The 12,912-nt window shown below is 35.9% G+C and overlaps 1 protein-coding gene across 1 annotated transcript; it reads left to right on the top strand.

Annotated features, from left to right (window-relative positions):
* The first annotated feature begins 1,688 nt into the window (after positions 1 to 1,688).
* On the top strand, positions 1,689 to 12,912 carry tmx4 (thioredoxin-related transmembrane protein 4). The gene is made up of 8 exons (XM_046855079.1): positions 1,689 to 2,105; positions 2,497 to 2,612; positions 5,346 to 5,391; positions 6,045 to 6,173; positions 6,357 to 6,402; positions 7,102 to 7,203; positions 7,591 to 7,654; positions 9,972 to 12,912. The coding sequence occupies exons 1-8, from the start codon at positions 1,924 to 1,926 to the stop codon at positions 10,196 to 10,198; spliced, it is 912 nt and encodes a 303-aa protein (XP_046711035.1). The 5' UTR covers positions 1,689 to 1,923; the 3' UTR covers positions 10,199 to 12,912.

Here is a 12,912-nt window from a genome sequence, read left to right as displayed (position 1 = left end):
ATACAACGGTCCGGCAAGAGGGGAATAGGGTGAGAAGTAAAGAAAAAAAGCAGATAAATAAAGTATAAAGTATAAAAACTATATAAAATAAAATATAAGAATATAAGTTATAAAGGATATATAAAGATATGTATGTGAACAAAGAGAAAAATGTATATACAAAAAAAAATCCTTATGGCAGTAGACAGTGAAACAGTAAACAATGTGTACCAAAGTGTAAACAATAGACAATTTTAGTGGTGGGTTGTCCATAAAGTGTCCGTGTGCATTATGGTGTGGTGTAAGGGTTCGTAAGTGTCCGTGTGCGGTATAGAGTGTCCATAAATCTTAAAATCTTAAAATCTTTAGAATAAATTGAAACCCTGAGTGTACACCAGGCCTCCTTACCTTACAAATGTTTTGTGGCTGAATATGCAAATCCACACAGCCATGTTCCAGAATCTGGTGAAAAGTCTTTCAAGTGTTATAATAGCAACAGGAGGATGAACTCTGCAATGATATGGTCAAAAAGCACGAATGGGCTTGATGTTCAAAAAAGTTGTGGTATTGTTTTATTTTTTTATTAATGTGATGCAGTTACATGCAGGGCATTATACATCATTTATTTTGTCATTTGTTTTGCTGATACAACCAAATATATTAATTGCAGTTGGGAACATAAAACTGTGCACAACCCAAGTGTAGATTATTGCTGCCATTATTTCGTGCTGGTACTGAAATAAAGTGATCTGGTTTACATTTACATTTACATTTGTGGCATTTAGCCACAAATGGTTTAGGCCATGGTTTAGGCCATGTCATGGTTTAGGCCATGTCTACTTGGGTTTAAATCCAAATGAAAAGTAATTTTAAGTGTGACACCGGCACATATAAAGTGTCAATGCTTTGCCTCTGTAACATTCACTGGAGCAAACAAAATGTCACGTTTTATTACCAATATACCAGAAATTATTTTTAAGTTGCTGTCATATGTTTTAAATGAGAAAAAGACATTAAATGATATGCATAAACTAATGTTATATATATATATATATATATATATATATATATATATATAGCCTAACAGAAATGTTTAAATCCTAAAGCAGTTTTACAAAAATAAAGAGGTTATAAAATGTTAATTTATACGTTTAGCGCCTATAAGTTTATTTCTAATGAACAAGCCAGCGGCAAGGAAATACTCCCTAAGATAGTAAAAGGAAGAAACCTTGAGAGAAACCAGTCTCAAAAGGGAACCCATCCTCATCTGGGTGTAACCAGATGTCCGTTAATTATAGCTTTATCATTGTTGAGATGTGTGTTTACTGATGGGGCTTAAATGCAGAACTGTTCATGAAAACTGTAGTCCTGCTTTAGTGTGCTTGGGTGTGTAGTAAACTTTGTGTTTATAGTATATAAAGATTTTTAGATCTTTGAAATTTGAATTTTACAATACTAGAATCAATGTTCAAATTGAGGAGGGGGGTTCCGGGACCCCATAAGGCATTAGGGATTCCCCATGACAAGTAATAAATAGACTTGGGGGTGGGGTCCCCAAGATTATTTTAGTTACACAACTGGAGACCCACCCATAAGACGACTCCATTCCAGCACTGTACTAGATACAGTAGATCTTTTATTAGGGTAATAATAAGGACCGTCAATATTGTTTTCTAGCCAATCAGCAGCGAGCGGGGGTGTGGCCTACAAACACAACTGGAGGATTCAAACTGAAAGTGGCGCGTTTGCTAAAGCTTAGGCGGGACATTCTGATGCCAAACGACATGGGAACCATTACAACCAACCCGATAGCACCACATTGAGTTCCAAAGTAACCAGAAATTTGCACAAGGCGCGTTAATACTGACACTAGGGTCTACCTTAAAAAAGGAGGGCGAGGCATTTCAGGTCTCTGACAATCATACAAGCATATGTGCTGGCAATATGGCGGGGCGAGGGCGTTCACGGCAGCTGAAGCTTTTAGGAAATATGTTTTGGTTCGGTTCGGTTTTAACTGTTTTAACAGCGCAGCTCCAAAATGTCTGCGCCCAGCCCGAGAGCAGCGTGCTGACAGTCGCTGATGCCAACTGGACCCTTATTCTGGAGGGCGAGTGGATGTTAAAATTGTGAGTAGGGTTATCATTGCTTATTGATTATCAGTATTAATCAGTATTAGCCTGACAGCACAGGTTTAATCACGGATTGTTTTAGTTATTGGCACCACACGCCCACGGTGGCACGGTTTTTAATTTTACATCCACAGAGCGGAAGTGCTGTAGTTTGTCATATTGTCACTGATCCATTTTACTGCAAATAATATTGCATTCGTGCAAGCACTTCACATGCATGAGCTAGCATACCGTGCTAGTTACTATAAATCCCATGTGTGCATGTTATAGCTAGGGCTATTGTCTCATCTTTCTGAGGGTATTATTGTATAATTGTGCACACTGCTTTCTGGTTTAATGTGAGAACATTGGCAGCTGGTGGTAACAGGGCTGTTTTGTTTGCCCTCAGCTACGCCCCGTGGTGTCCAGCATGTCAGCACATTCAGGCGGACTGGGAGGCTTTCGCCAAACTGAGCCAAAGTCTTGGAATCTTTGTGGGAAATGTTGATGTCACACAACAACCAGGTTTGTCATTTCATTACCTGTCGGGTTTGCAAGCAGGCTTATAGCAGGATAAGAGGACAGGCCTCTGGAGTTTCAGTCCTGTCACTGAACTGTGTGACTGAGGTTGCCAGATTGGCCACATTAACTCTTTTATACTCTGTGTAAATGGGACATGCTTAATGTTGCCGTTGTGATCTGAGGGTTATGTTTTATGAAATTCATAATTTGAGGTCAATGGTTAATATTTTGAACCCACAAGATGATGATTTTACTGTGTACTTCGTCAGCTATATATGGTTGAAAAGACAATAAAAGCTTCTTGACTTTACTTGACTTGACTTGAGTATGGCACTGGCACAGAATATCATGTTGCGGCCATGAGATACCAAAGTAATGGAGATGTGTTTACATGACAGTTTTTGTTCCACAGACAGTCATACAAAGTTCTGACTTACTGAGCCACTGGGGTGACATGGTGGTTATTTATTTCAAGCCTTAGCTACAAATGACTCTATTAAGGATATATGTAAATAGTATCAGCAGTCATCGTCATGCTTAAGTTTCTGTAAACATAAGACTTACTCATGCCAAAATTAATTTCAAGCCTAAAAACTTTGTTGGTATGAATAACCTGTTGACACCTTATAAATAATCACAATGTCACTTTAAAATGCCCAACATGTAATTTTTGTTTGTGAAAAGACATTAAAACAAGCGAACACAAGTCAAAAGTGATATTTTATTTATGCATTAAATCATATTTAACATTGGAATGCTATTTCTTATGAACTTATATTGCTTGCTGCTTTATGTTAACATTTTATTCTTTGCTCAATTAAAAACTCCTTTACTTATATATCACAATACTTCATGTCTTGATGCAGTATTGCAATATGTGGTTTTGTGAACAATGCACAATATGTGGCACTCCATTAAGAGATTTATAGTTTATGGCAAAAAAAAAAAAAAAAGTGAAACATCTGTTTCTAAAACAAAATCTATATCATATTGTTCAGACTTAACCTAGTGTACTGTTGTAACTCTATGTTTAGGATTACATGAGATCATCCCCAATAATCAATAGCTGTGGTTTGTATATGTAATATAATCATTATTATTTTTTGTAGGACCTTGTGATGGCCTTATTATTAAAAGCATGCTGAATTGGCTTTTTATATATATATATATATATATATATATATATATATATATATATATATATGTTTACATTTTGCAGGGATTTTTGTGACAATAATCTTTCTTTTATTCTTCAGACTGCCTTCTGTGGTTTGTCATGTGACCTCCTCAATATCTTTTTTAACTTTTCTTTCTTTCTTTCTTTCTTTCTTTCTTTCTTTTTTTTTTTTTTTTTTTGCTTACCAGTGATTGAATTTATTAGGCAATGTAGCAGGTTGTGTGAAGTTACAAGGTTTCTCTGTCACCCACTTCTGTGACTAATTTTATCCTTTTTCAAAATTACTCTGTATTGTTTGTAGGTCATCTTTGTTGAAAACAGACACTCAAAATATATTGAGCATTATTATTGGGAAGGTTATGGGCTTATTTTGGTCTTCTCATTGTGGGCCTTATTAGTTGAGCTCATTAGTGTATTACAAACCTTACATTACTATGCTCAGTTAAAATCTGATTGTTATTTTGAGGCTTATTTGGTCAGTTAGACATTGTGGTCTACTTATCAGTGTGTGTGTGTGTGTGTGTGTGTGTTTAAAATAGAAAGCTCAGGTCAACTGCGTGTTAAAACCATTCGATCAAAATGACACTGAATAACCTTGGTAAATACTAACCTGGGGGAGGAGCAGTGGGGGACATTTGTGAAGGACATGGAAGTGGCATACAAATTCGTAACAGCAGCCCAGTGATGGTTGTTTTGCTTCAGACTTAAAAACCAAAGGCAAAAAAAATGTATATCTCACCCTGATTATACAGTATAAATTATTCTGTGTTCAAATAATTGATTATTTTACCACGGTGCCGGAGAATTCTTGAATCCGGTTGCTCAGAAGGCGTTGATAAAAATCTTCTTTCTCACCGCACGGCTCTGGCAGTATTGTCGGCTGCCTGGAGGTTTCTAACACCCTTATTATAATAAATTATTGTTCCTATAGTAACACACAATTCATCCTGTCTTCTATTGCAAATAATTCTTATAATCATAAAGTCCAAATAACTAAGTAAAATGTGTTGTTATTTAACAAGAGAAACACAGTGTAAATGTTTATATTGTGAAGATTTTTGTATACAGGAAGTCTTGTGTAGCTAATATTGAAACATAGGCCGTATCGCACTAATTATTTTCTTGCAACAGCACACTTCGTTGTTCATTATTTGTTGTAGCTCAACCATTATAATACCAGTAAGAAATCCTGAGGAACACATGTGCACATTTTGAGGTGTGAAAGAGAAAAGGAGGAAGACGTCCTTCTTTTATTGTGACATGATGTCTCTTAAAGCTGCCTCTAACACACTGCTTTTATAAGATGAATGTCTGCAGAGACCTCAGCTGTTTGGTGAAAATAAAAGCGCTGCTTCAGTTCACTATCAAAAATCCGAGTTACTTTACTTGTATTACGTTTTTCCCATTGAAGCAGTACGAAACTCCCACACTCAGGAGATGAGCCTGTGGAACCTGCAGCTGCACTGCACAAACTGCTATATATATATATATATATATATCTCTGTAATAATTCTCTCTGTCTCTATCTCTCTCCTGCCCTGTGGTGTTCTTGTCTGCAGGCCTGAGTGGGCGGTTTCTGGTCACCTCACTACCGACTATCTTTCAGTAAGTCTACAGAGATTGCCGTTTTTAATGATGTATGATGGTCACAATGCAAAGCCATTTTACTTAAATTGAAAAAGTGCTTTAAAAGAAACCAACCTGATTTGGTAACGTTTCGTTTCAAATAACGTATGTTTTAGTGTGTAGGATTTACTATAAACACTTTATAAGGTAATGTAAGGTAATATAACGCAGCAGAGAAAGTCTTTAAGTGTTTTGGTCTATGAGGTAAAAGCGTGTGTGCCACAGCATGTACACTACTAGACTAAATTAAAACAGCTGGCACAGAATTACATAATATTATTTGTTACATCTATAAAAATTAGTGTGCAATATGTGGTTTGGAACAGAGCCTTGAATTTTCTCTGAATGTGTATTACGTAGCACTCAGTCTTTAGTTTCTTGCAGTTTTAATACAGGAAGTAACGATTAAACTAACTTACATTTATTTGTTAAATGGAAGAAATTGTCAGGTAGCACACAATGCGTTCAGAGTGTATAAACAATACACCATTGGCTCACTCTCCTTAGGGAGAGCGATCACTCATCAGCCTGCTTTGTTTTCAGTTTATATCAGCTTGACTGGCTCTCTATGGATTATAATCACACCTTGTTTTACAGTCTGTGAACAAGTGTTCATTTACTGTCTGTTGCAGTGCAAAAGATGGAAGTTTCAGAAGATACATGTCATCAAGGACCATTGACGATATCCAAGCTTACGTCATTCAAAAGAAGTGGGAAGCCGTAGAGCCATTGCCAGGATGGAAATCGCCATCATCCATCTTGTAAAACACACACATTCCTTTGTGCATATCTTATGTTAGAGAGTTTTTAGCATTTAGATGGTCTCAGTGTACTGAATGAACAAAACAGAGATGTATTTTATTTATTGTATTTTAAAAAAATTTGCTGTTTTTACCATTTTATAGAGATATTTTGGATGTTTTTGTTTTGTTTGTTTTATTCAGGATGTCGGGCATGGCTGGTCTGTTCCGGCTCTCTGTGTGGATTCGGGTAGGATGTTTATATATCGTAAAGAAAAAAAGAACATCATCAAAAATGCTGTTGTAAGGGGAAAAATTTTGTGCAATGCAGATCACTGCAAAGTTGTTTCTTTTCCTATAACATCATCCCCTGAACTGTTGCAGCAGTTTGATTTGATTTTGAGTTTACGTATGCTTTCATGCATTCATTTATGCATTTATACATACATGTCACAGACCATCTGCTAGACAAATTCATTCCTAAAACAGTCATTGAAACTACAAAGTTCAATGTCCTTAAACCTTCCCAATGTGAAAAGCAAAAAGGAACAACTGACTGTAGTGTGTTTTTTTTTTTTTTTTTTTTTTTTTTTTTTTTTAAATACATATTCAAGAAACATGTCTAATTGGATTGGATATATTTTAGGTTTTACGTTGAGCATTAACTCGGCAAGTCTGTGTGAAATACAGATTAATATAGGGGGTGAAAAGCATGCTAGAGTGAGCACATCATATTAGTATAAACTTGTCGCATTTATATTGCAGTTGGTACTAGTGTGATAGTTGCTGCCAGAGTTTTCTACAAGATTTGGGAATCATGTACCACAGTGCTGCGGGATAAATTTCCATTTATAAACCCTTCGAAATCGAGAATTACCTAGACTGTCATTTTTGTGCCAGAAAATCATCTTTGGTATATTGTTTTTTGTTTTTGTTTTTTCCAATCCAGCAAATACACACCTACCTAACCAACACTCTTGGGATTCCATCGTGGGGCTCTTATGTAATCTTTGCCATCATCACGCTGTTCCTGGGCCTTCTCCTTGGCCTGGTAAGTTAAAACTACTGAAATTAAGCTTTGTGAAATAAAAATGGCTATGATGCATGGTCCTATTGTTTAGTGACGGTTTTTCATGCATAACTTTTCCACAGGTCCTTAAAAGAACCCTTTTAAAAGTTTCTTTTGTTCCCCTCTGCATTTATGTTCGGAAGAATGTACCGTTTTATGATCGTTCTATCACCTAGCAAAAAGATAATGACTGGCGACATTAGGAATTATGCAAGAAAATAAAGGTGTTCAGCAAGAGTGTTATACAACTCTTGGTTGTGTAATCATTATCTATTGTATTGCACGATTGGGAATAAAGTGGGTGGAACTGGAGTCTTACATTGTAGAACTTTTGCCAGTACTCCTAAATGTTCTCTGCATTTCTAACAGATGCTGGTGCTGATCGCAGACTGCATTTGCCCATCACGGCCAAAGTACAAAGAGGATAAGTCTGGTAAGGTGGATAATATAATTTGCACCATATGTTAAAATTAATGGTATGCTTACAGGGGCTACTTTTCCTATCTTGGTACAGCTGTATCCATTTTTAGATTTTTTTTGTAAATTGATATTGTCAAATGAGTCCAAAAGCAGACTCGTCTGGGTCTAACAACATCTTATGCTGAAAACCCAACCACTGTTGATTTTAATATTATTTTGCTGGCACATGCTGGTAATGCCACTGGCACCTTTGTAAGATTGACTTAGCCAGTCTAAAACCATTCACTTTTCCCCTCTGATGACTGTTGTGTTGTCAGTGTGCTTTGTGTTACAGTCTGAAGTTCCTCTTAATTAGATTTTTATGGATTTCACAATGATTTGGCAGACAGAATGTTTCTGTAGACCTCTGAATTCATTCTGCTGCTGCATCATAAGTTACATCATCAGTAAAGATTAGTGAAGTTTGGATTAGTCTTTCCAGAAGCAGCCATGCAAACTCAAGCTATAACACTCCCTTCACCATGTAGCAAAGACACCTGTATCCACACTTTCGGCTTCTGTGCCGGTTACTTTGGTAGCAGTTAATCATATTGGTCAAGAAATTTACTTTTTTGAATATTTCAATTTGGTCTTCTAACTCTTACTGCTGATAAGTGGTTGGCCATTCTGTTTTTGCTCAAGAATACTGCTTTGAACAGTGGATTATAATACCTTTACACTTACACACACACACACACACACACACACACACACACACACACACACACACACACACACACAGGGTTTCTGCAAAGTCATAAACTTTCTTTCGGCTTCTCCCGTTAGGGGTCGCCACAGCGGATCCTCCGCATGTTTGATTTGGCACATGTTTTTATGCTGGATGTTCTTCCTAACACAACCCCTCCCCATTTATCCGGGCTTGGGACCAGCACTAAGAGTAGCGGTGAGAGCGCCGCATCCTAACCACTAGACCACCAGGGACCCTAGGTTTCTGCAAAGTCATAAAAAGCCTAAAATGTAAAAAGGTCTTAATTTTCCAATGTCCATGTAACCCTACATATAATGCTCATTGATATGTTCCCACAGCACTTCCGAATAGGTTTATTTAAGTTTTTGCGGTGGTCTATTTCTTTCTTTCACTAGTCCAAATATAATTTGCTGTATTACTACAAATGAGACCAAAATGCAACCACCAATCACCTCTCTGTTATTGGAGCGCATTTCTTTTGGATTATACATAAAACGTATTTTATCTTTAGGCTATGGGAAAGTGCAAGTTTAGCGGTTTAGAAAAAAATGAATTTAGGACTTGGTTAAGACCAGTTACTAACAATGTATTTGTGTGTGATTCTTGATGTTGTGATATAGGTCTTAAATTTTATTCTTGAAATGGTCTTAAAGTCATAAATTGCAGAAACCCTGACACACAATTTGTTAATGATTTTATAAATCCAATCCGTGGGTTCCAATAAACAGTGCCAAAAAAAACCCCTAATTTTTAAGCCCAACTATATTGTGGTGACTGACTGGTTGTGCTGATGCAGCACTCTTAAAGAGAGCTGTATATATTTTTTTTCATTTTGTCATACTTGTATTGCATATCTTTTTTTTTTTTCCTTGCCACAATTACAATATAACATCTGATAATAGACACCATGCATTTCTGGCCAGTACACTGAAAGAGATGGTACGTGTGTTAAGTATGTGCATTTGAAAGCAGCATGTTTGCTCTGCACTCTACTTATCTGGGTAAACTTTGACCTGCAATTTTTTGAACCTAAAAAGATGTATGTGTAGTGTAAATATAGTTTATTTGGTTTCAGAATTTTTTTTTTTGCTGCGGCTAAATACTGTAACTGTCACAAAACACATTTTTGTTGCTTTTTAACCTTGTTGATAGACAAAGCATAAAATATTAAATCACTATTTAATAAATTGCACCATGAAGACTGTACACTGGACAAGTTAATTTGATTTGTATTTCTTTTGATAAAATGCTGGAGTAAAAGTGTAAAGAGCAAGATTTCATACTATTGCTCTGATCTAGAAAAACATATTTCTTTATTGTCCACCATTTTTAGTTGTGCAACATTTGACATGGATTAAACTGCAGACTGAAAAATAATAAAACATATTGATATCAAACTTTAGTCAGCCTACATGAGATACAACACTTGTTTGTTTATGATTAGCAATTAAAATTTGTTAGCATGGATCCATCCAGTTGTCTTTTTTAAATGATCAATTCAGCTTCTTCTCTCTGCCTGCAGTGTTGTCACCTCTGAAGTTTGACCCTTTTGCTCTAACCACTACTGTTTCTGTCTGTCCAGTTGTACTTCAAAAGGATGATGGCTCTGAGGATGAAGTGGACGACACTCTGATAGAGGAGAAGCACACATCTGACTTGGACAATGAGAGTGAGAGGGTGTCTGGTGAAGAGGAGGAGTTCACTGAAGAGGAAGGAAGCCCTGGCACTGAAGCTGCAGCTGGTGGCAGTGCACAAGTTACAATGAGGAAGAGGAAACCTCAAGGTTCAAATAGTCCAGAAGCTACATAACACTGTACAGGCTGGAAATCTGAAATGCCCTTCATACCAAAATACAGAAACTCCACAGCAAAGCTAAATACAGCACTGTAAGTGCTGAACACATTTCTTCTTTCTGTGTTTTTCTGTTTTTGTCAAAGCCCACCTAGGTATTCCAGTATTTTTGTGTATAAATTACGAGAAATCTTTTGCTTATAAACAAAACTATTTTGTCAAGTCAAATAGACTTTATTATTTCAACCATATACAGTGCAGTATACAGTGCAGTACACAGTGAAACGAAACAAAAAAAAAAGTTTATCCAGGACCAAGGTGCTATTGCAAACAACATAAGTTAACAGTTATCATAAGTTATCTGCCAAGGATCTATTTCACAGCAAATGATTTATCTATCTATCTATCTATCTATCTATCTATCTATGAATCTTTAGAAACTTGTTTAATATTTGTATTTTGCAATTTGGATGTACATTTACAATTATTGCTGCAATCGTGTTTTTACGCCGTTGTTGATTAAAATGTTTTTAGTTTTTTTTGTGGCGCGTGCATGCTTTTACATTCCAGGGTAAAATACTGCTTTGTAAAAGCGATTTTAGTGAAAGTCAACGAAGGCATCTGATGCAAACGGCACTCTGAGTGTAAGGAGAATCATCATCGTGAATTATAGATTATTGCAGTGGATTGTTCCACATCAGGGGTTTTCACTTTTTTTTTTTTTTTTTTTTTTTGCAGTCGAGGAAACATTTAACTCAACAGATTTGTTAAACAGATTTCAGGATTCCAGGATTTGAGCACAGTATTTAAACATGTACATGTGTATTGTAACTGTTATTAGATTGTTACTGATATCATTTTCCAGGCAAACTGTTTGGTAGTGGTGGCTGCTGGTTTCCACCATTTGTAATAAAACTAGAACATCACAGACCCTCTGGTTGTGCTTTACAAACCATTTTGGATGACATTAAGAATTGTGGTTTTGTATGATGCTTACGGAGTTGTTTCATGAGTTAATTGCTTAAGTATTATAAAATAGAATCAGAGGTTTAAATGGAACTGTTGAGAATAGAGTCCTTATCCAAATAGGTTTAATGCATTTGATGAATTGAAATTGAGACAATGTAGTTGAACAATCAGAATGAAATAATCAAAAGTATTTTTTAATGGTGATGTCAGACCTTTACTGTTATTCCAAGTAGGCTTGTGCGATTTTGATTTTTACCCTGCTTGCTGCTTAGGCAAATCACAAGAAAGTCTTTAGAACCAACAGGAAGCCAAGTATTTTAACCATTTCCGGTTTCAGGCAAATGTAAAACGGTGTCGTAATATTCTCATCTGTGCAGTCAGAAACATCTTGCTGCTGTTGAGCTTAATCCTTCCTAGCAGAATCTGACTCTCCCTTATGCATGTCTTTAAAAAGCTTACCAACAATGCATAGTACCTCTAGATTTCTGTTTTTCTAGGTTATTCTAGATCAATTACAGTTCATTGTAACATTTAGTACACCATAATCACCAGAACTACACCAAACCAGCAACAACAAAAGAGCTTTGCAATAATACAGAATTTTATCAAATGATGTGAACACTTTGTTGGCGTATTTTTCAGCTAAATCTTTCTGAATCCGATTTGCTTTTGGAGAGTAGCCAATTCCTAATGGCATATTCTCAACAAAAAAGTCCTGTAAGAACAGTATGCAGCATTAGTGTGTTTACTCTGTAACGCATGTACCTGGTAATTGGAGTCAGTCTGGCAGTTCTACATTTTGTTATTATTAGTTGGTTATTATTTATTATAATTATTTTAAATAATTTATCCACACAACTAGCATTTAATTTTTTTTTTGCCATATTTAAGCACAGTTCCCTGAGGGAAAGCATACAAATGATTAGATTTAACCCTGAATCTACCTGAAAAGTTTTTGTCAGCATTCCTGATAACTGTAGTTAACTGATGTTAGTCAGGTTAAACACAAATGTTCTATTTTATTTTACATTAATGAAATCAAAGCATTCTCCATTGAACTTGACAGAAGGTCAGGGAGCCCCACAAACGTGAAAGGAGGTATGGCTTGGTGGAAGGGGGTACTTAATACTGGAGAGTTTAAAACACCTGCACAAATCGTTCCAGATTAATGTGTTAATTGTCTCATTCCCATTTTTCATGCTGCTCTTTTGGCATATTTGTGAGTGATAACTTGCACAGGAGGTATTCTGATCGATTTTGGAGCTCCAGTTTAGAAAAAAAAAAAAGGTATGTTGTGTTTTACAGGTCTGTTTATATTGCAGTGTAGTCTCATGTTTTACACAGGCCTCTTCAATTGGATAAGTAAAGCTTAAAAAATAGTGTTTGTATTTGTTGGGTTTTTATGGATGTTTGATCGGATTAGCATCTGCTGTTTTATTTGTGCGAATTTTGCTAAATATATACACAAGTTATTTCAAAAGCAATGAACATGGATATGATTTCAAATTTGATAGCACTTAATCAATTACATCGACTTTTTCCAGTAATCCTGAAGAAGTTCAGTTGACATAGATATATGCAATGTTTGAGTGTTGCTATGGCAGTCTGTTGTAAACATTTTATACTATTGACTGTTGAAATTTGGTATATAAACTGTTAATCGTGTTTTTGTCATACATTCTATACCAGTGTCATGTTTTATACTATACCAAAACATACACATGTTGATGTCATCTTAGAGATTAAACAGACATTCAGGTCAA

This window comes from Silurus meridionalis, chromosome 8 (genome assembly GCF_014805685.1).
Source record: "Silurus meridionalis isolate SWU-2019-XX chromosome 8, ASM1480568v1, whole genome shotgun sequence".
In the NCBI taxonomy this organism is placed as follows: Eukaryota; Metazoa; Chordata; class Actinopteri; order Siluriformes; family Siluridae; genus Silurus; species Silurus meridionalis.
This window is presented reverse-complemented; position numbering and strand designations above follow the sequence as displayed.

What these genes read in the sequence shown, in the direction of transcription:
- tmx4 (XM_046855079.1), top strand. Translation starts at nt 1,924, where the DNA reads ATGGCGGGGCGAGGGCGTTCACGGCAGCTGAAGCTTTTAGGAAATATG. An exon ending in AAATCGCCATCATCCATCTT is followed by an intron (nt 6,174 to 6,356) that starts GTAAAACACACA and finishes TGTTTTATTCAG; the next exon opens with GATGTCGGGCATGGCTGGTC. An exon ending in GGCTCTCTGTGTGGATTCGG is followed by an intron (nt 6,403 to 7,101) that starts GTAGGATGTTTA and finishes TTTCCAATCCAG; the next exon opens with CAAATACACACCTACCTAAC.